The following is a 23,784-nucleotide window of genomic DNA, read 5'->3' as shown; positions in this document are numbered from 1 at the left end:
GGCAGGCTATATACGTACATGCATCTGAGGCATTGTGCTCTCTCTCTCTCTCTCTCTCTCTCTCTCTCTCTCTCTCTCTCTCTCTCTCTCTCTCTCTCTCTCTCTCTTTCCCTTTTGCAGTTTTTTCTCCCTCTGTTTTGGTCACTCAGTTGATCAGTCTGACATGCAGCCAGCTGCCCACACACAGGCTCACTGGAATACAAGAATTACCAATGCATATACAGTACATACAGTAAACAATTTGCATCACAATAGTCAACCAACATTTCATCAGCAGGGTGACCAACATAAGAAATTGCACTTTTTATGTCAGGCTGATGCCAGAATATCTGTGTATCCAGCTTCATTAATAGCTTCATGCCTTTCTCCCTCTTTTAGTTCATTATAAATTGGATATCTAAGTTTTGGACTGTTGGTCAGAAAAACAAGCAATTAATATATATCATATTGGACATTTTTCTCTCTTTTCTGACTTTTTATAGGCAAATTAATCAAAAATCAAATTGGCTAATTAATCTGTAATGAAAAAAAACAGTTGGTTGCAGGTCTGTTATACCTCTTCCATGAACAGCCCATGTGTTTTTGGTGCAATACACACCCTTTTCATATCTTTGGATTTTCTTTTTTTACTGGTGAAGTAGTCATGTGGCTGAAAATGATTCTTTTCTGAGGTAGATTTGATGTCTTCATTTATTAGGGCTTAACAGCAGCTTTCATTCCAATCAGAGAGAGTAACTCCAAACTGGATTTGCATATTGTTCATCACACACAGCACAAATGCATGTTTTACTTGCAACAGCAGATGACAAATGACAGAAAACACCTGCGGTTTCAGTTTCATTTTCTCAAGTGTGTTTGTAATCGTCAAATTCTCACTCTCTCTCACTCACACACGCACAGACATGCACGGTAACACCTTTCTTGGTATAAAATCTCATGTTTCCCCGCTACTCTTAATTGGCAGCATTATGAATTGAAGACAACGTTGCAGTTTTCAAATGTTAGTGGCCATTTCTGTGTAGTGTTCAGTAGAGAGTACGAGAGAATAACAAGAGACCCAGGAGGCTCAGACACCACGTAAAGTCATCACCTCCCTTTTTTCTGTCTGAGCCCTATCCTCACAGACACCATTCAGAGTATATATTTGCATGTTGGTACGTAATAAGCCTAGGCACAGTTTGGACAAAACGCCGTAATGGAAAGGCTTTCACAAAAGCTGATGAATTAAGTCATTTTGCCATGTCCTCTGCATCCTTTGATCCAGGGTGGAAGAAAGGATGCCTTTTACCTTTCAGTCAGCCGTCTTTGTCATTAGTTCTCTATGAGGTTTGCATCATCTTCTATATTTTACCCTCCGTTCCGATGTTGCAACAGCGTGATAAGAGCTGTTTATTTTTAGGAAATATCCTCATGATATCTTCGTGAGAATATCAAGAGCCAACACGCTTGCAAGTGTAGAAATGGTGCTGTAATTCACAGGATATTCCCTGACAGATATTGAAATGTGGAGAGGTTGTTCAAAGATCAGTTGGAAATCAAGGCTATGATACTGCATTAAAAAGCAAGGTTAAGTGTTGATCCCGTGTTTGTGGAAGGGTGCTCACTCTGCCACCAGAAACCGTTGCCTTTGCACCAATGTTACAGTGACAGCAGCAGTGTACTGGTAGCCACAAGTTTGTGATTTCTCAAGGAGGATTACATTCAGCTTGGGTCCTGACATGGTCAACACTCTGATGACAAACTACATAAATGTGAAGAATCATCCATCACACACAAACACACACTCACAGACCAATATTGTCCCAATGCCCCAGAGGCTCAAGCTTTGTATGTGTTTATGGCCTTAAGTGCTGTTGACAGGTGAGAATAAATCCCACTCTGCTTTTCTCCTTCCCTGCGCCTTTTTTTGGCTGCGCACCCTTTCCTTCCCCTTTCCTCTTCCAGTCATCGGTTTCATCATTCATAAAACCCTGTTTTCCCTTTCTGCTTGTTCATTTTATCCTAATTTCCGCTTCTTTTTCTCTCTTTCTACGCCCCAAAATGTCATGGTTTCCTTTTTGTACATGCTGTATGCCTTCTTGTACACCCTCACCAATATTGCCATTAAGAGATGGTGATAAACCCAATTCAATTTGCTGGGTACAGTCGTCACTTGAGCGGGAAGAATCAGCACTTCCTGGCTAAAACATTGACGTCCTCATTGTTATCAGTCGTTAAGGCGCACTCAAAATCGAAACTCTTGGGACTTTAAGATTCGTACATTTTTAAATAAAACAAATAATTGTATAACCAGTTCCTTACTTCCATCCACAGTCGAGCAGACACAAGATGAAGACTCATTGTTCTGCTCCTTGTTCAGTATATACAAAAGCCAAACAGACAATGCCATAGCCCCTGCCACAAAGGTGCTTTGTCCGTTTGCCACTGAAATGCCTTCTGCCTGACAGAAAGTAGGTGAGGAGAGGAGAAAGGAGGAGTAGTAACAAGGGAGATGTTGTCGGGATTTGTCACAGTCCTCCTGTTTGAAATGCCACCGGTATTTTGAAACGAGTGCCACAGAGGAGGAGACATTAGCACGATTCGTGTCAGAGTATATGCCTGTCTGTGCCTTGGGGCCATTTTACTAATACTGCATGTGTACAGCTGTTTTCCAACAGGCCATCTAATCAGGTTATAATGAGATCCAGGTAGCCCGGTATAAAGGATTCATAAGCTACAGCTGTGTGCTAGGCACTATGCGTCTGGTTCCTATCTAGTAGGAAAGCATGTGTGTGAATGAATGCATGCAAAAATGATCGCATCTTTACGTTCATATGTAGACCCGCGTGTGTGTGATCAAGTGGCATTAGACATGCTGCACCCTCCTGTAACCTCATGTCAGGAGGTTGGTGTTGGCGATGGAAGAGAAGTAAGGCTTCCTATAGCGCTCTCTTTTTTCCTTTGGCTTTGTTTTCTCTTTTCTCTGAATCCTCTGTGTGTTACACACAGCAGTGGCTGTGTACATGCTGAGTGGAAAACACCAGCTCTACAAAGATCATCCCTTTCTCTCTCTCTCTCTCTCTCTCTCTCTCTCTTTTCTCCTCCACCCATCTACGGCAATGAACCATTAGTAGTCGCCATCCAGCACCACACAGCAGCCGGTTCCAGTGGGTGTCTGTGTTGATTGCACCAGTTGTGTTCCTCTACCTGTTTGTCAGGCAGCGTGGGCCTGTGTATGTATACCTCAGCCGAGCATTCTGTCAGACCCTTGGTGATTTCTTCCCAGTTCCATTCAGAAACAGACATTTGTGGCTAATCCTTTAATTAGAGACAGAGGGAGAAAGAGACAGATGTCATTTGTACAGCATCCAACATCATATTCATTCAAGACATGGTCTGTGTTCAAAAACAGGATCAGGGATTGAATCATTTCATAATCTTCTCCTGTCATTTTTGGGGGACTTAAGTCATTGATTCACAGTGAAGTTTGTAAATTAGCAGTAAGCCTGCAACCTCATTGGCAGTGTCCCACTCACTATATCAAATATGATCCATATAAAAGCTTTGTTCAATACAAATTTCCCTCAGTGGCATCTCTGTATAGCAAAAGCCATTCAATGTACATTGTTTGTGGTCTATAAATGCTTGTCTCTTTTCATTTTTCACACAAAATCTCACGGGAAATAATGTACTATTTGCACGCACCATACTGCTGGGTCTGAGGCATACAAGTGAAGCCAATGGCAAGCTAACCTGCGAATCTTTTCTCTAATAGATAGCATTACATTGCACATTTAAAATGTATGGCATGCACTATGTCATTCCAGTAGAAAAAGGGATACATGCCTGACAATGGTGATTAATGGTCTTGTTTATTAGAATATAAGAATTACTATAGGAATTGTATGTAATGAATTTGGTGATTATTTTTGCACGAGTTCCCCTTAATTAGTTCTCCTTAATTAGAACATTCTGTATAATGAACAATGGTTTACCACAAAAAAGTGTTGGTAAGTAACTGCACTTTCAACTATGCACATCTCTCCAGTCCCGGCCTTTCTCGTTGTTGTGTTTTTTAAAGACTGTATCACTTGGAAAACCTGGTCCAGCCCCCCAAAAAGCATTAAATATACTTATTGGCTGAATCGGCCTCAGAAAATTAAAGCTTTCTATATCAAACACCTTGCCATTTTGATGAATCTGGCATTAAAATCATGATTATAAAGACCTGTATTAGCCAAACTAAAACAGTCTCTAATGTCTTTTAATCATCATCCATCTGCCGCAGCTGAACAAGATTATTGTTCCAGACCAGTGCTAAATGTGTGTGTATGCTGTACACCAGGATAACACCATAGGTTCTTACCGGATGTGTAAGCTGGTTCTCCTCCTGTTATCTTCCTTCTGGGTTTAGAGATGTCTGATTATGTCCAGACTCGAGCAATTCCAATAACAATGTAAGCCTGGGCCTCCTCGCCAAGTGGTTTGGCAGATATGAAATCAGTGCAAACAAAATCTGATTTGTGCATGCCCAGAGCTAAAGCCTATAGCAACACTGAAGTGACTACTGTAATTGCAGTCATGGACGTATTACGAGCCATGTTTCAGGCCAAGTTGTGCCTATGCTGTATCTTGCAATTACAGTATAGTGTGTCCTCTCTCTCTACCCCCATGCTGTCTCTACATTACTTTAGCTTTTGCTGTGTTCCATATCTTATGTTTACTGCATTCACAAGTGTGGGTGGGATATTTGTTTGCAAAGATCTTGCTGTCAGCAAATTGGCTTTCCGTAACACATTATGATTAATGGTATCTGCTGGTGTCAGAGAATGGATTGATTTAAATTAACCTACAGAAAAAGAGACTCTTCGGAAGAATCCTGTATATTTTATTTGTTATATTGTTGGTGTAGAAGCTGTATGGAAACGGCAACATTTTTATAAAATTCTCATTGGCGCATAAAAGTTTTTTTTTCACCCACTTGAGGTGCTAAATACAATATGGAAATGTCTTTGAACAATTATACCTTTACAAGTTTAACAATTGAAACCAATTCCGGAATACCTATATTCATTTTTCTCTCATAGTGACTTATAGCCAATGCAACTTGTTTTGTTTCCGGTTCCCAACCCCTACCTCTACTATTTTGTCTGTCTGGCAGATTACAGCCATGCATAAATCTCATCCTATACTAACGGAAACATTGTGACGAAACGACGCCCGCTCCAAACCAACTGATGGAAATGTGCCTAATTAGCATCCCTGTTGTGCGACATTTCAAAAGTTTGCTTAAAATTCACTTGACAGTTGAATGGAAACATGACTAACGGCTCATCTAGTTTGCAGGGTAGGGAATAGCAAAGTCTTGATGAAGTAATTGTCTCAACTGAATGAACATGTTATCTACCCTACAATTAAATGAGTTGATTAGCACGGCGTGATCATTTCTGTCACAGCGTGGTGAAAAACTGTAGAATATAAGTAAACCTGACTAGCTTTTGATAACCTACATCTAGGTACACACAAAAGGGGTGTCATTTATTTTGAAAAACCTTTAGGATCAATCACATTTGCCCCAGTTTGATTTTTTTTTTGTTTTGCTTTATTTCATTAAGGACCTGTTGCTTGTTAGAACTTATGGAATATTCGCTCTCTCTCCATCTGGAAGCAGAAGTGCAACCAGGTGAATCCCTCTGTGTTTTTTGCATAATTGCTTCTGCAGGGGTCTGTTGTTCCGCTTTACAATGTGACATGTTGTTTTTACCAAGCCAAGGCTGGGCTGGTGTTTCAGTAATAAATACTTTGCTTCACACCCCTATCCTGTGCCCTCAGACAGAAGTTGCACTAGTCATTATTTGTTTGTGCCTTTACTTATGCAAAACGCATTTCTCACATAAAGAGAAAAACAACTCCAAAAAATTCTCAGTGGGTGTATAAAGGGTTATGTTTTTCTGATTTTTGTTGGTGGTGATGTTGCTATATGATATGTATTTTTTTGGGGGGTGAACATTTAAGTGCACTTTCTGGCTGGACTACTTTGCTAAATCATAATGAGGTAGCTATAGCCAAAAGTAAAAGTGTTACTTAGCTAACTTTCCAAAGCAGTCAGAAGACAAACACACACACACACACACACACACACACACACACACACACACACACACACACACCACACGTTCCTGCACAGCCGTCCTGTCGCCCGCCCCCCCCTTTTTCATATCTCCTCTCTGATCAATGATAGCAACTGCAACAGCACCAAAGCCTCTGTGATTGTTCGCAGACAGAGGGTGTTACATACTGTCATGGTGCATTGTCTTGTCTTCTGAAGTTATTTACTTGTTTGTTTCCTCCCTCGATTTCTTCTTTGTTCCCGTGTTTGTCTTGCGTGTGTTTGCTGATTGCTGTTGTGATAATTACAAGTAGGATTGTGCCGCGGGCGCTCCTGTATGCTCTGATGTCTCACACTGAGCCATTGTTCTTTTCATTGGCTGATTAAAGAAAACAAACACTGTTTTGTAGATCCGATTGTGCTGAACACACAGAATCACCGGTGCAAGTTGATAATGCAGGTGTGTTACTCTTGTTCTCACAGTATATTCAATTCACAACTAGACAAAGAGTGGACTATTTCATAATAGGCAATGATTTAACACAATTTGATTTAAACCTGTATTTATACAATAACATACAGAGCTGTTTTTATATTGGAGCACAGAGCAACAGTTTAAAATCTTTTGCAGGTAAAGGAATTCTGTCTCCTACAGATTCTCATGGAATCTGTTATGGGGTTATGTTAATGCTTCATCTAATGTTCCCTGGGTAGTTAACGAGTACTCAGTTTAATCAGGATTTGAAACTTAATCATAAACGGTCAATGTTTGTCTTTCTTGGAATTCTGTTTGGACAAAATAAATGGCATGTGTGTCACCGGAGTGCAAAGTAGTTTTTTCCCCTCCGTCTCTTAAAAGCAAGTAGTGGTCGACATATGATCTGAACTTTCACTGAGCTGACAAGACTGGCAGATACAAGAAAGGGAAACACAAAGTAAAAGACATTATTAGCTGCTTTTTTTTTTTATTAAAGAAATGCCTGTCATATCAGGCTTTTCTGATACAGAAATGCCTGCATTGATTCCCTCCCAGCTTTGCCCTGATTCAAGCTGTTCGAATCGATGCAGCTGTATCTTAGACATTAAGCCCAGCACATCGATTCCAGTTGGTGAATCGTGACACCCTGTGTGTGTGTGTGTGTGTGTGTGTGTGTGTGTGTGTGTGTGTGTGTGTGTGTGTGTGTGTGTGTGTGTGTGTGTGTGTGTGTGTGTGTGTGTGTGTGTGTGTGTGTGTGTGTGTGTGTGTGTGTGTGTGTGTGTGTGTGTGTGTGTGTGTGTGTGTGTGTGTGTGTGTGTGTGTGTGTGTGTGACGGACACACGCGTGTATTCACTTTGATTTCTCTCAAGGTTTTGTATCTGTGAAAAATAATTTTAAGCATGCATGTACAAATAAGTAATTTACCCCCACACCTTCTGTTCCACATCTGCTTTGCGTATTTCTGTAGGTCAATGCTAACACGAGCACTGAACTAGCAAAACTATTTATTTCTGTGTAAGGGGAAAGTGCCTCGTCAGCAGGACTTTTTTTGTGATTCTCTGATTGTTGATGCAGTCGTGGCTAGATGGGTGCACATTTTACTTCAAGCCTCTCTTTCTCATAGTCAAGGCTTTGAATGTGTTGCGGCCCTTTTGGCTGACATCCTCTGCCAGCCATTTACAATAACCCATTCCATTGTCCACACAGCCATTGACTCCATAGGCGAGACATAGAACATCTGAGGGGAGCATGGATTTCTATGAGCCCCATGGGAGCTCTCAGAAGGAAATAGATGGATGACACACTTACAGTAAAGCACTGCACTCTCCCTTAGGCCAGATCTGTTAGGGATGCTTTAGTGCTAAACCATCAATACATAAACAGATATTACATACATGTACTATACCGCTGATGAGATATTTGGACACACTTGGAAGTTCACTATAATAATCATTTATTGCTACATTTACACAGCTACCTTGAACCCTTACACACACACACACACACACACACACACACACACACACACACACACACACACACACACACACACACACACACACTGAGGTCACTGCTACAGGTCCTACTCAGCTTGAAAGTCCTCCCCTGGGTGTTTGCTAACAGCTGGCCACAAAATGGAGCTCCGCTGTTTAAAAACGTTTCCTCATCTGGAGAGGACACACATCTCTGTTCGGCCTCGTATTGATTAAAATCAATATGTTCCAATCTAATCAACGCCACCGTCCTGGCTTTCTGATGTCTGTCTTGCAGAGGACTCGCGTTGTGTGATAAACTACAACTTTTCTTTGGGAAGATCCATACCTTTTCGAGGTGATTGGGTTAATGTGTTCCCCTGAGCCGTGATGTGTACAACCTCCTATTCAAGCGCGTGATTTGTCTGCTTCATTGATTAGCGGTTCATTGAATTGAACGAGGCTGGCCAGCCATCAGTTCTAAGTGCATAAGGACATGAAACAGGCTCGCATTTGGCCACACACGCTGTGCTGAATGGCTATGTCCATTAACATGTATTTGGGAGGTGTAAATGTATCATTGTGTGTACTTCAGAGAGTTGCGTAGCCCATTGGTGCATGTATTTTTAATTGCCAGGCCTGTATGAGAATAAGAGGAAGAGGCCCCTGGACAGAGGCTGAGCTGAACTCAGCCTGCACTGTCACTTAATTTGTTTCCTCTCCGACTCTCTCTCTCTCTCTCTCTCTCTCTCTCTCTCTCTCTCTCTCTCTCTCTCTCTCTCCCTCTCACTGTCTTTCTGTTTTTTTCCTCTGAGTGTTGCTAGCTGACCTTCATTGGGACAAAGCCATGATTCTAATTGCATTGATATGTCAGTGAGCGCCAATGGTTGCAGGAGAGCGTAGCAATACTACCTCCCAAAAGCACTGTGGTGGTGCCATATGAATTTTGCTTTCTATTTTTCACTGATGACTTACAGAGTAGAGCTGCTGAGAAGGAGGAGAGGGTGATGTCAATGTGATGCTGGCAGTCCCTTACTTTGTTAGCGTGGGCGCACTTGAAGCCCTTAGGCCATGCAGTAGTTTTTTTGGGGGGGAAAGCATGTAGTGCCTGTCACGTGACCCAGAAAGTTTCTAATGGGTTGTTCAAAAGCCTGGATGTGGACTCACCGCTTTGCTGCTGTCTTTTTCTAGTAGGTGAAGCCGGAAAATCTAAATTTGTGTCAATTTAACTAGTTCACTTGTGTTTCACAGCAAACGCCACAGTCAAGTCTGTGGAAGCGTTTACTTTAAAGCAGCTGCATGAAGTGTTAGGTTTGCATAAACAGCATGAAAACATGGAAAACATGCTAATCTCTGCTCGTGCATGCTCTCTATTCTCTGCTGCTCTTTGTACACTTGCTGTGTTTTCTCCCTTGATTTATCATGACTACAGCAGAGATATGAGTTTGTTTATTTGTCGTCAGAAATAAGACTCTTGGACAAAAGACATCTATGCAGCCCACTTTAGTTTAAGTTATCTGGTCAGACTGTAGACCATTTCTCCGCCTTGCCACCCTGAGCAGCACCCAATGTGAAGCTTTAGAACTTTATGTAAATGTTTTTTTATGTATTTAATGTCACCATCAGCCCGTATTACACAATCTTGGCCCGATGCGTTGCCTGTCTCTCAATTTTAATTCTCGTACGGGTTGATTTGATCTAATTTTTTTCCTGCCAACTGGTGGGTGGTATGCACACGCTCCTGCCCACAGGCTTCTGTGTGTGTGTGTGTGTGTGTGTGTGTGTGTGTGTGTGTGTGTGTGTGTGTGTGTGTGTGTGTGTGTGTGTGTGTGTGTGTGTGTGTGTGTGTGTGTGTGTGTGTGTGTGTGTCATGTTTATTCATTGAAGATTATATCTTAAATCAAGTGGAAGCATAAAATTAGCATATTGTAAATTTCAGTCGGTAGATAAAATATAAAGCCCTTGTTGTGTTGTCTGTATCAGGCTTGAGTCGTCATAATTATTTGCATGTGAACCTACATGTTTGATTCATTTAATAATGAATTCCATCACCATGCAATACATACTTTTAAAATAATGTGGCTTAAATTGGGTAAAACACTGACACTATTTAGATAGTAATGCACAGTGTATAAAAAAAAGTGCATTTGTTCTTATGAAATACTACAGTAGAGTATTTATTTTGTTTATTTTCTTTGTTTATCAGTGATTTGTAACATTTTCTGTATGAAATATTTACATTAGTATTTCTATCAAAGTCATCGTTATTATTTAATTGTAATATCAATTCTATTTCTTAATCTTCCTTTTAACATGGGTGAATAGTATCTTAAGAACAATACTCATGCATGTAATTGAGCAAACTCTGAACCCATCAGCTATCAGTCTGACCACAGATAGGTCACTTGAGGCGAGGGGCTACATTTCTGGGGTTCCATAGCCAGTGGATATCCAGTCGGTTTCCTTTCCCATCGCTGCTTGTTGTTAACAGTCAGATTAGTAATTTAAAAATGTGAGACTGGATTTGCAAGAAGCCAGTTTACAAGCCAATTTTAAAATAATTAACAGCTCAGTAATGGTCGGACTATAACCTGTGGGTTCCAATATTGCATTCCGGCCGATACATTCAATTTTTTTGCCCTCCACACAAACTGGTTAACCATGACCGCTCAAACGTGATTGGTCAATACTACTCGGACTACAAACAGAAACCAAAAAGCTGCCATTGCCAAAATCTTGTCCAGTTGCCTACAGATTCGGCACGTCAATGCAAAATTAATTTATAGAGATTAGTTATTGAGTATCAGTTATTGTAATTAAATACAATGTCTTAAATAGATTTTTGATGAAGTGTTGCATTCAACTTCTTTTGTAAGAGTGACAGAGTAGCCCGCAGTAAGTGGAGGCTGCTATGGCACATTCCAGAGATTTTTCTTTTTTTTAGATTTAACCTCTTTCCGTTCAAAAGTCAGTATCTGGACAGAATAAGTGTTTTTTGTGAATTGTTTAAAAAAATGTAAAACTCCACCAATCTTTCAGCAATTTCCTAAATATCAGTTTTACAGTTTAGAACTAAATGTTAAAAAATAGTCCCGGATATGCTTTGGCAAATTTATTGTTTGTTAGTCTGTTCAAATATCTGACGGGACCTAAGAGCTGGATGACACGTCCCACCTCTTTGGACACTTCTGTAATCCATCAAAGAGGAATCATTCATTTGAATGAGGAAATCTATTAAGGCCATTGACTGTAAATCATTATGAACTGTATATCAGTCCCCACAAGTTTTGCTTGTGCTCCTTAACTTTGGTGTAGTTCGCCCAGGGTTTATCAGTCGCTGGTGACATGGTTTGCTATGCGCTCTGATTAAATTTCACTGTTTTCTCTTCACTTAACACACTGGGAGGAAAATGAATGTCATGGATACGCTTAAATGCAGCTAATGACATAATAAATATCTAGGTAAATTAATGCTTAGTGCTTAATTACGCTATTGTTCTTTAATGCCCAAACCCAGCCTAACAAAGGGCTGCTATGCCCTCACAATGAGGGTGAAATATTGTTACCACACACACTGCCTCCTGTCCATTTCTCACATTTTGACCAGTCAATGTGGATTTTTTGTTTAATTGGAGTGCAGATCGCGTTGATCTGACTGTCAGAAGCAGGCTGCATTGCAGTCTGTCTCAACTAATTCCGCCACATCTGGTCAATTATTTTTGCTCACTTTTTGAAATAAAAAACCATGTCCATTGTGCTGCAGAAAGGAAACGCAGTACCATCTCTTCTACCTGGTGGTCTGTGTGATTCCCTAAGAAGAGATGAGTTTGATGGACAGCTCAGGGGTGAGAGTTACTTTACCAATAAAGTCAAGAAATTGTGAGTTCCAGACAGTAAGGTAGGAAAGGGAAGCGAATGAGATAAAGGAGGCAGGAAGAAGTTTGCAGTTGTTTGAACGAGAGAAAGCAAAACCTGTGTTGATGGAGACAGGCTGGTTACCAGATGGGTTTTGTCAGAGAGAGAAGGGAACAGAGAGAGGGAAATGGTTAAGAGATGGAGGCTGATGTGGCTGTCTGTAATGCGATATGGCAGATGCGATTTTATTTTTAGGACACAAGGCCCCAGAACGATAGGTTTTATAGGGTTTTGAGTGGGTTGATCTTTTTAAATATTCAACTTCAATGAAATATGGAGCATGACTCCGGGCTGTTTGGAATTCATAAGTCTGTTTGGCAGAACTGGCCCTGCATATTGAGAGCTGTCAGAGTCGGCCTGAGTGTTAAACACAAGCCCTCAGCTGGCAGCAGAAACAATGGCAAAAAAGAAACACCTCAGAGGGACTACAAAAGAGACAAAGAGTGGAAGTCTTCCATTGGAGTTTGAAATATTTAATCACCTTTTGATGTCAGGACAGTGGTGAATGATTCAATCTTGTTTTGCATTCTAAGTGTGAAGACATTGCCTCAATACACTGGTGTTGTAAACAACAGCTCCTACAGAGATCATTCATGGATTTCCGAGTTTACATTTTTTTTACCAAAGTGGAGAATTTTTTTAAATCATACTTGGACACATTAAAGTCTTTACCAGAATAGTATAGAATAAATAGTACAGAATAGAGGTTCAATACCAATCCCTATTTGTATAAACTTAAAAATCAAATGTACTGGTTATACCTCCTACCTGTATGTTGTTACAGGTAGGAGGTATAAGTTTTCATGTGGAATTTTAACCGAGTTTTGTTTTCAAAATTAAGCACATCTCTTTATGATCTCAAAGGAACTTATCAGAAAACTCATGGGGGGCTGAACATGTGTTATGGATACGGATGACTTATGCAGTCTCTCCACCATCCACTGCAGTCCCTGTGTGTGTACAGCACACAGGAGTCTATCGGTTGTACTCCTCATCCATCATATAAACTTCTCTTCAGTCCAGCAGTTCATTAATCCATGTTACAGACTGATTGGAAGCTAACCGAAAAGTGTGTGCTTCTCTGTGTTAGTCTATCTGCGGACGCATTTGCGAGTGCGTGGCAGCTTCGTGTCTGGAGGCGTGTGAAGGATCAATATTTTACTCTCCCAGTGTGACAGGTGTACACTGCTGGAGAGAGCGGCTGATAGAAACCCTTAGTTAGTGTGAAGCCACCGAGGGGAAATACATATGCATTAGACCACGGCTGCTGGGGATATTTACCAGCAGTAACCACACAAACAACAACAGGTAGCAAAGCCTGAAACCAAGACATGTTTAATTCATGCCACAGGCAGCAGAGTACACTGGCTGTGTACCTGTATCAGTGAAATAGCCAATGCTTATTAGAATAGGCTTGTGTATGTGTGTGCGTGAGCGTGCATGTGTTTTTTGTTTTTTTTTTCACACAGTGATGTTTGCCTGTCAGACTGTCTCGCTGTGTTTGTCTGATGTCTGCTTTTTTATACATATGTGTGTGTGTGTGTGTGTGTGTGTGTGTGTGTGTGTGTGTGTGTGTGTGTGTGTGTGTGTGTGTGTGTGTGTGTGTGTGTGTGTGTGTGTGTGTGTGTGTGTGTGTGTGTGTGTGTGTGTGTGTGTGTGTGTGTGTGTGTGTGTGTGTGTGTGAGTGAGAGACAGAGGCAAAGAGAAAAGAGACCCAGGAAGTGATGCTGTCCCTGTACGAGGAAACATTCTCAGTCCATTACCCTGCATGTAGGTATAATTAGGGTAAAGCAGGACTAAGAGCCCGGGCTGCTACAACCATCTGCCAGGTGTATTTCCTCTTTGTAATACAAGTGGACAGATTTGTTTATATTGTAAAAGATCATGCATTTTTTTCATCTTTTACCCCATTTATTACAGATAGCATATTTGTATAATCGCTGACCGTGGCCTGGTACAGCAGGTTCATAAATATATAAATACATTTTAACAACTTGCCGAGATGTAAAACTTGCTTGAGATGGATAATTTATAAAACTATACATGGTGTTGCTCCTCCTCCTCTCTCCCCCCCCTAGAGTTATGTTATCATGTGGCAGTGCAGTTAAAAGCAGGGAAAGTCATTTTTTCTGGGAGTTGCTTTTTCTAAGCAGTTAAAAACTATTAATTTAACATGTATTTATCTTCCTCCAAAAACACAGTGTGGTAGTGTCATTATCTCTGGTTTATGCATGGTAAACATATAGTAGCCCTTACACTACACTAATGATAATGCTAGTTTGCTGTGACACTGGAGTTGTCTGTGTTTCGTACTCACTATTTGTGTCCACAGTATATTAAGTTCATTGAAGATGGCTGTCTGTCAAACAAGTTGCCTCCTAAAAAAGGAAAAAGGCCACTCGAGTGAATTTGACAACTATGTTATTGACGTGTGATGTCTCGGGGAAAAAAACATCACATCGCTAGCCTTTGACAGTGGAGAAGTGAAGTATGGAGGTCCATAAAAACAGAAGCTTGGTATTGTTTATTTTAATTATCTTCTCAATAGAGCATCCTCTGCAGTGTGAGCCAGTAGAGAGTGTGTGTGTGTGTGTGTGTGTGTGTGTGTGTGTGTGTGTGTGTGTGTGTGTGTGTGTGTGTGTGTGTGTGTGTGTGTGTGTGTGTGTGTGTGTGTGTGTGTGTGTGTGTGTGTGTGTGTGTGTGTGTGTGTGTGTGTGTGTGTGTGTGTGTGTGTGTGTGTGTGTGTGTGTGTGTGTGTGTGTGTGTGTGTGTGTGTAGCAGTCCTAGTGGCAGTTGAACCAGGCTCACTTTTGAGGCATTGTTGGAAGCACCAAGGCGTGTTAACGTAATGTCACGCTTGGCTGCTCCCACAGTGGCTGGGGTTCACACTGAGGGGCAGAAGACTTGAGGGACATCCAGCTCAGCCCTTTCATATCCTCCACGTTGGCCTTTTTTGGTTTTAAGCAGTAAAGCACCCCCAACACCCCTGCCCACTCCCTGCTCACTTTGTCATGTACACTTGATTTTAATATGACTCAATCATGTCTGCTAAAGCATGTCGGGGGAATATGTGTTGACATGTCTTTACGAGCGTGTCCCTTGTGTACACATTTGTCCCTGTGCACAGGTCGTTGCCATGTCCAGTTAAGTAATGTTTATGATCACTATGGATTTGTTCGGAGGTGAGTCATAGAGGTTGACCTATAAATGTCAAGACACTGCCCCCACTCTCTTCTGAACCAGTCCGATTTCTTATCCAGGCTACATGCACTGTGTTAGTAGATTACCTCCAAGGATGTGTATCACCGTTATATTTGTTACAATTTTTACACTTGAAATAACAGCCTGAACTTTTAACTCCCAACATTATAAAACAAATAAAAGTATCTCCGCATGTGTAAGCTGTGCTCAATCACACGTCAGCAGCATCATTTTCTAAAAATGAGCCTTCACTATTGAACTATACCAAAGTGGTGATTGTGAAGGGCCAACACTGTTCTCTTTTTGGACGGATCATCACTGTCACTAAATCAAAATATGCGCTTCTGGCAGGCTTGATCAGATGTAGTGCCCCTAGGGCTGCAGTTTATGATTATTTTCATTATCAATTAATCTGTCAGTTATTATTAATCTAATAATCATTCCCAGAGCCCATTGTGTTAACATCAAATTGTTTATTTATTTCCAACAGGCCTAAATCCAAATCTATTAAAATTCGGAACAATATAAACTAGAAAAAAATGTTTGGCTCCTTTTAAATGAGGACTTTATTGATTATGAAAACAGACGTTGCTTAATGTTTTGTTGATCCACTGATCAATTAGCTTAACCAAAACCCCCCAAAAATGAAATGCCATGTGGAGCCAGATATTGTTGTGGTGGAATAAATTCATACAATAGAGGACAGAAAGAAACTAACCGCGTCATGAATACACACTGCACCTAAAAGGGTTCCAAATGAAGTTGTTTTTCCGCTCAAACCATGATCCATTCTTCTGTTCGTACAAAGATATTTGGGGTTGTTAAATATGGGAGAGGAGAGACAGAGGAGGACGGGTGGGGGGGTCAAATCACAGCTCAACAAAGCAAAAAACACTTTGATATGCATTAGAGCAGGACAGGCTTCACTTACCTGTAACAGTGCTGGTTTTCACATTACCCACAGGGATTGTTCTAGTGCTCTTTCAACAATCCATTCCCCACACCTCCTTTATTTTCTCTTCCTCCGGCTCCTTATTGCTCCCGCCCTTTTTTCATACTCTATTTCAGTCTAGTCCAAATCACAATCATTGCCTCCAAATCACTGTCCTGAGGCTTTTTATTCTGCCCATCTTGTCATCATTCTCCCTCATCATCATCATCATCCCATTTCTCCCACTGTTGCCCTCCCTCCACTCTCCTTTCATTGCTGGTTGCCTCTCATCCTTTTTTGTTAATCTTGCGTGTTGTTGTTTTTTTTCCATGCGACGGAGAAGCTAGGCAGAGCGCTCTGCACACACACAGTTAACTATGACGAACAAGCAAGGGACAAACCTTCAATGACTGGTTTGTTGCCAGGTAATGATCTTTAATTACAGCCAGCCTAATGCACACGGGCAGGCTAACAAGCTGTCTGCTTGTTTTTTCCTTTTAAAAGGCTCACTGGGGGACATTGGAGCATCACGCTCATTTCTGACACCATACTTCTCCAACTCTTAAATGTAGCTGTCCTCCGCACGTCTCCTTTCTGCATGTACAAACACATTAAATAATAGCAGTTCACTGCACAGTATATACACAGTTTTAACGCTCACGTGAAAAGAAAAAAAAATGATGAGGATGTTTTGCATCCGTTGTCTGGCCTCGGTGGCGATGTACAGCCGTCTATTAGAGGAGAGGAAGTTGTGAGATCCAGCCTTGCATGGAAAAATAGACTGTAGGTCAGACTCTTAAAACAATCATGCTTGGCACTAATGGCTGAATAGCTTCTTAAATCTGAGGATTTGCTCACTGTGTTTTATATTTTTTTATTAAATTGCACAAAGAAAAAAGCAATTTGAATATGTAAGGTTTAGCCTTGGAAAAGTGTGCAAAGGATTGCTCTCTATTTTCTGACATTCTCCTGACAAAAAGAATTATCTGAGCAAATAAGTAATGGATTAGTAAATTATTAAAGTAAATATTAATTATATTCCTAGTTTAACATTTTGGTACAACATTTTTTTTTGTTCAATGTATTTGACCTGATCCTTGTGCAGTAAACTCCAGATGTTCCACTTAAACAGTGCAAATAGTCAATCATTAGACGGAACATGCAGGAAACTGCCATGCCAGCTAGCTGTGTTGTGATTTCATGGCGGCCGTGGAAGTGTTTGTTTGATCTTGCTAACTTCAACTTGTTGTGTCAATCACTATGCAGAGAGAGAAAAAAAGGCACTTCACTCTCTGTATTTTTCTGAGTCTGCATGACTACTCTCTTCTTAAAGTGATCAAATACTGCAAACTTCATAAGAACGGAGAGACGGGGAGGGAGTGAGAGATGAGAGGAAAGGCTCATCTGCATCTGTATTAGCAGAGGCAAATGCAAATGGACCAAATGATCTGACAAGAAGAAAATGTGAATTCCTCTCTGCAGCTATTTGCAGATAGGAAAAAAACAGAAACACTCAGTATTGGACAGGGCCTTTTACATTCCTTCAAAATGCCACCCTATCAGACATTTAATAAACCACCATGGTTCAATCTTGAAATTCCTGATGATATTCTCGAACCAGTCAGAGCGGCGATTACTCTTCTTTGTTTGAGATTTTACTTGTCTCATGCTGCAACAGAACCAGTGTCAGTGGCTGGTTAAAAGGCTTTTTTTTTTTTTTTTTTTTTTTTTTTTTACATTTTACAGCAAAACTATAAGAGCAAAGCAGAGACACAACAAACCCAGCCTGCCAGCTCTTTTATCAATGTTTTTTCAAGTGTTTGTCCATTCTGCCTTCCAGCAAGTTAAGGATGGCGGCCGACTGAGCACTGTGATAGACTGCAGTTTAGCAGAATCGCATTGCGTTCATGTTTTACAGACACACAGAAAAAACCAATCTCCAGGCGTTTTTCATGTGTTGACTGTTTCTCTCCAGTCTCTTAACAGCTCCTCATGTAGATGAGTTCATTGTCACTTCATCGGTGGCAGGTGGTTTAGCTTTAACAGTCAGGAAAGACAAAGACAGGCAAGCTCTGCTGCAGTATAGACTTCACTTTCCGTCTCTCTGCTGAGGCTCCCTGCCTAAGCCTGACTGCCTGCTAACTTCTCCCGACTTCAAGAGAGCAGAAGAGGAGGAGGAGAAGAAGAGAGATGAGTGAAAAGCTCATCTGCATCATTTGAAGCAGCAAATATAAATGGATCAAACGGTCTTACATGAGGAAATGTGAACTCCTTTTTGCTGCTATTTGCAGATGGAATAAAGCTTCTCACTCTGTTCTAATATTGGACAGGGAAGGTTTTCCAATAGAGCATTGCAGAGAGGTGTGAAGATCAACTGCTACGTTTTGGAAAATCAATATAACAGTGCAAGATGTTACTACATCAATGCACAGATCAAAAATTTCAAAATTGATCGGGTATTATCAGGGGTGGTGCAAAGAATCCACCATGTGCTAGACTGCCAAAATGTTGACAAAGGAAATGCAGCATGCAAAACATGTAACAAAACAAAGCCTTCACCAACTTACTCTTTTAGGAAAACAGCATGCAAGAACTATAAAGTGCTGTCTGAAACACAACCTGCAAGGAGCAGTCAACCCAAGGTTACAACAAAGCTTGCATTGCCAGCTAACCCTACTTGCCCCTAACTCCTCCTGGTCAAAGGCAATAACTGATGCAATAAGCTTTTTTTATTCACAAGGACATGCACACATTTGGTGTTGTTAAAGTGCCAGATTTAAATGGATGAATATGACCCTGAAATGGAGGTAAACAATACCCAGATGTCAACATTTAAGTGAAAAATGCATCCCTTTGGGGACTGTCCAAAATGTTGCCCTTTTTTGTCACTGCTTATTGTTAACGGAGAACCAATGTCGTACATCAAGGTTTGTTTACAGGTCCCTGAGAGTAATACTGCTTTGTGAAAAAAGTTTTAGTGGCTGTTCGGAATCTAATAAATCGCCTCAAGTGATGTCAACTGAGTCGGAGTCTGTTGGGGCTGAGGACAAGTTTTAAAATGAAAAGAATCTGTGGTCTGTGGACTAAGAAAGAAGCTAGCACTCCAGACCTCTGTAGCCCTCTCGCCATTTCTCCGACCAAACAGCCTGTGGTGGAGTAGAATTGTGGGTAATGTAGGCGCCAAAATATAACCAAGGAAAAGGAATGCTTGTAATAAGAGAGACATTTTCTCTGGTTCTGCTGCATTAATTTCAATTCCTTTTTGACTTCCCATTGTGAGTTTAACAACATACAGTAGGTGGAGTACACTTTGAACTACTGATAGTGTGGCAGTTGATATTATTTTTAGGGCTTTTTTTTGTACTTTATTTTTCTTATTAAGTTAATGCCAGTTTAAATTTCAACACTTTCACTTATTTACAATTGAAAGCCAAGTTTAAGCAGAACTGAAATGCACTAACTCTTATTGCAAAGATTTTTGTATGGGATTGCTTATCGGGTGTCAAACTGTCTCAGAGGGATAAATGTTCCACCCCACCATCACGGCACTAGTTCAATAAAAGGCGTCGGAATTGTCTTCATGTTCCACTTGACTCCTTCTCCTAAAGAACCCGTGTCAGTTGTTGGTTAAAGGAGTAAAACCTTTGAGATGAGACATGTTTTACATCTCTCAGACATGTTTTACAGCTGCAATGAAGTCATACGTTGAGAAGCTAGCGAGGCTTCAAAGGAATGGACAGCTAGGTGTCACAGGCGGGCAAGAAACTGAAGCTGCCGGCTCTTTGATCATGTTCCCCACTAAAGGGCCAGGGCCCTGTTAGGAAAATAATTGAACCTTTGGACAGAAGCTTATATTGAAGTGGGGCGTTTTTTTAATCTCTTTCTGAAGTTTGAATTTATATGTTCATGCCGAGTAGAAAATAGTTACATTTTAAATCATGGTAATAAATGCTAAAATAAATAAGATGCTGATGTTGGAATATTGACACAAACTGATGTCTGATAACACCCGCTAGCATGTTCTCTTTCTTTCTCTCCAAGAAGACGGAGGTGGCATCAGTGAAACATTTCGACAGAAGTGTAAACAAGATATTAAAATGTAAATCGCTGATACCATTTGGATAATTTTTCTCAACATCACAACCTGAGAGTGTGTTATTTGTAAAGGAAATGTGTGTTGGTGAGATACTGGCCCGATGGAATACAAAGACACACGGGGGAGGGCTAGATGACAGGTTTTAAGAGGGAGGAGTGAGAGGAACCGGATGGGATCGGGGAGCGAGAGGATCCACTGCGGGGAATAATTGTCATCTTTTAAAGATTGAGACTGTAACAACAGGAAGAGAGAGCAAAAGGGGTGAGATAATGAGAGGAGACTTGCATTTTCAGCTGTGGTAACTGTTCAGTCACAGCATGAAGGCAACACACTCTACTCATTTCATCCTTTTAAAATCCCCAACTGCCTCTTGTTTGCTTAACAAGTTTGTGTGTGTGTTTGTGTGTGATCTTTGGATTTCTTTGCTTAATTTTGCAGTCGGTTCCTTCTTGTCTGCTCTCTTTCCTCCCTTTATCCTTATTTATTTGTCAGAGGTTGTGTTCAGGGACGTTCCTTGTCATTCGTCAGCGCGGCCCATAAAACACACTGTCATGACTGACTGGCCACGCTCCAAACTCATTACCGATTGGCTGACAGAGCGGGTCGCTCTGTTCTGCTCTGCTGTGTTTGACTCCTGTTTGCCAGACATTTCAGGCACAGGAAATTTTAAATGCACTGGTGTCTTTCCTCTCAGCGTCACTCCTCTCAGCCTGCCGCTCAAGGTCACATGAATATGGATTTACCCTCTCCTTCCAGCGCGCACATACTGATGATGAAGTCTAAGATCTACTCAGAGGGATTATAATTCAGAACGTAGGTCTGATCTGGCCGTCACTGTGCTCCACTGTCTGTCTGGGGGTGTGCTTTAAGTCGGAAACCGGAGGAGAGGAGAGGGGAGGGGAGGGGTGAGAGAAATAAGAAAGATGAAGAGGACTACTGTAGGAGCACAGAGCTGAGATGAAGAGCGGAGGAAGGAGAATGGATGATAATGGGGGAATAAGGGGAGGTGGGTGGAGGTGGGAGGGTGTCATGTAAGAGAAAAGGGAAAGAGACTGGGAGATTGGAAAAGGGGGACGCGCCATGTTATTGAGCTTCTGTTACGGTTGATCAGACATATCCATTTCATCATATTGAGCTTGCTGCTTGCCACAGTTCTGCCGCAGGAAACGTGTCCTCATCAGTGTTTGTATACAAGGTATTCACTTCCAAAGCGTGTGTGTCTGTGTGTGTGTGTCTGTGTGTGTGTGTGTGTGTGTGTGTGTGTGTGTGTGTGTGTGTGTGTGTGTGCATTCATTCCCACTAACGGTGTGCACAGTGAGCTCGGGTGGATATGTGTACCTTTGCTTTGTTATGCATGTGTTTGCTAGAGTGTATCTACAAGGTTGATGGACTGATCCTAAAAAGTCATAGGATGGGTTAAGTGCAGAGGTCATATTTAATGTTTGTACCTGTATGTGCATGCTGATTGTAATGACATTTTTTTATTTGCTGCAGAATGACTGCCGATTAATTTTGTTTTACCTTGCTTGTTTTTCTAACCTTGCTTTTTACTAATTGATTCTGTAATCTCATTAACCCCTTGCTTTAAGTGACTTTAAGGAGTCACTTCTTCTCCCTCTCCTCCCTGATACTCACAGTTGTTCTCACTGCTTTTGTGTCACTGTTTTTTTTTGTTTTTTTTTTTACTCACAGAAAACAACAAGGCACCTTTACAAAGGTCTCGCTCTCGGCAGAATATAAATTTAGGTTCAGCGGTGGTGAAAGCCGCCCCTGCCAAGGAGGCCCATAACGAGTCTGAGGGCCATCCATCTGCAGCCCGGGCCAAGGCTGCTGCAGGTTCGGAGGCGGGCCGCAGGTACAAGAACACCCAGAGTCACAGTCACTGGCTGGGCAGAGAGAGGGTGGTGGAGAGAGAGACAGTGAAGCCGCCGGAGAAAGAGACGGAGGTTGAAGCAGAGCCTCCAGCCTTCCAGTCGTCCTCCGCTGGTACTCCCGGCAGTGGTTGTAGCACCAACGGGGAGTCCGATCTAGAGGCTCTGCTGGCCAGACTCAGGGCCTTGTGAGGTTTGTCTTACATTATCTCTGAAATGACACACAGTATACAGAATGTTTGCACCCATACACATCAACACACTCTGAATGTGACCAAAAAGATTTTGCTTCTCTGTATGGAAACAAGCAGAAAATGTAGTTAGTAAGACGTTTTGAAGGACTTGTGAGGCATGAAGGGCAATTCAATTACAAGTCTTAATGCTAATTAACCAAACAAGGAGTTTTAAATTAGCTCAATAATAAAATGATTTGAATAAAACTACCAAATTAATTTGAGGACTATGCTTTTAACACTCAATGATACAGATCAATCTTAAAACCTAAAAGACAATTCAGGTAGGTAGAGCACTGCTGGTCACACTTTGGCTTACATAATGTCCTCAGAGGATAGATAATAGATAATATATTTACAAATGTGTGAGTTAATGGTTACACTTTAGCATATTAGTGTCAGACATTAGAGGTCAAAAGAGAAGATGCTGCCTAAAATAGATTTAGCAGTCTCTACCTGATCCTGAAAAGTGTCGTCCAGTAAATCATTCAAATCATTTATATATTCCAAAGAATTGGAATATATCAGTTTTTCTCTGATATTGTAAGATGCAATGTAGTTGAGCACGTTCTTTGAAATCCAGAAGTATGCAATATTATATAAAAAATATATCACATTTATTTCTGCAGTTGCTCTTCCTATCATTACCTCCACTGTCATTTATTTTACACCTTTATCATATTATCTTGTCCTACCTACATTTTAGTTTTCAATTACTCATCTTTTATTTTCATATAAATGTTACAATTAAAAGAGCTTAAGCTTATATCTGCATTTATTACTCTCTGTATTTAATTATTTTGTGTCTGTTTTTCCTTCTTTTTTCTTCTTTGAGTCTTTTTCATTATTGTGATGGGGTGTCTTTTATAATCAAAGCATTGATCTTATTTGTATTTAAGAAAAAGAAAATAAAGTTATCTGCATTCTATAAAACTAGAAATTAGAATACACGAAGGACCAATATATACAAGTTATGTCATAGGATTGTACTTTCAGGTTCTAACAGCAATTAGATGTCATTGACAAGTTGATTTTTGGTTGCACTAGACTGATTTGTATCTCTGTCACTGGCAGTGAGAACATTTGTACACGTTGAGAACAAGTCTGCAGAATGGGAACACCATCTGAGAGTATTATTGTTCAAAAAATGTGGCACAAAAGTTCATCCAGCCTGAAGAATACCAGAATTGATGCTGCTTTTCGTCTCCTATCTCCCCAAGATTACTCATATCCCCAGCATATTTGTTGTATTCTTCCACTTTTATAGAACCATTTACAATAAAATAAATAAAAAAGGGTTTGTTGTCTTTTTCATCGATCACAAAAGTTTCAAACATATGCCAAGGTTTTTGTGGGTTTTTTGTCCCCAGTATTGCTTATAGTAACATTTACTAAGTTAGTGAGCAGAAACACATCACATCCTCACTATGGCTATTCTGAAAAATTTGCATTGATAAAGTATTCTGCTTAATTAGTGACCAATGGGACTTCAATATTCA

At 40.8% G+C, this 23,784-nt stretch overlaps 1 protein-coding gene across 1 annotated transcript in view; it reads left to right on the top strand.

Annotated features, from left to right (window-relative positions):
* Positions 1-23,551, top strand: part of LOC129101429 (protein diaphanous homolog 3-like) — a 157,935-nt gene extending 134,384 nt beyond the window's left edge. Inside the window, exon 28 of the mRNA XM_054611260.1 lies at positions 21,874-23,551. Within this exon, the coding sequence (XP_054467235.1) occupies positions 21,874-22,244 (371 nt within the window). The 3' untranslated portion in view covers positions 22,245-23,551. The remainder of the gene's footprint in view (positions 1-21,873) is intronic.
* Positions 23,552-23,784: the final 233 nt, after the last annotated feature.

The sequence above is a fragment of the Anoplopoma fimbria genome, chromosome 2, assembly GCF_027596085.1.
Source record: "Anoplopoma fimbria isolate UVic2021 breed Golden Eagle Sablefish chromosome 2, Afim_UVic_2022, whole genome shotgun sequence".
In the NCBI taxonomy this organism is placed as follows: domain Eukaryota; kingdom Metazoa; phylum Chordata; class Actinopteri; order Perciformes; family Anoplopomatidae; genus Anoplopoma; species Anoplopoma fimbria.
Note: the sequence above shows the minus strand (reverse complement) of the source record. Positions and strands in the feature narration are given on the sequence as shown.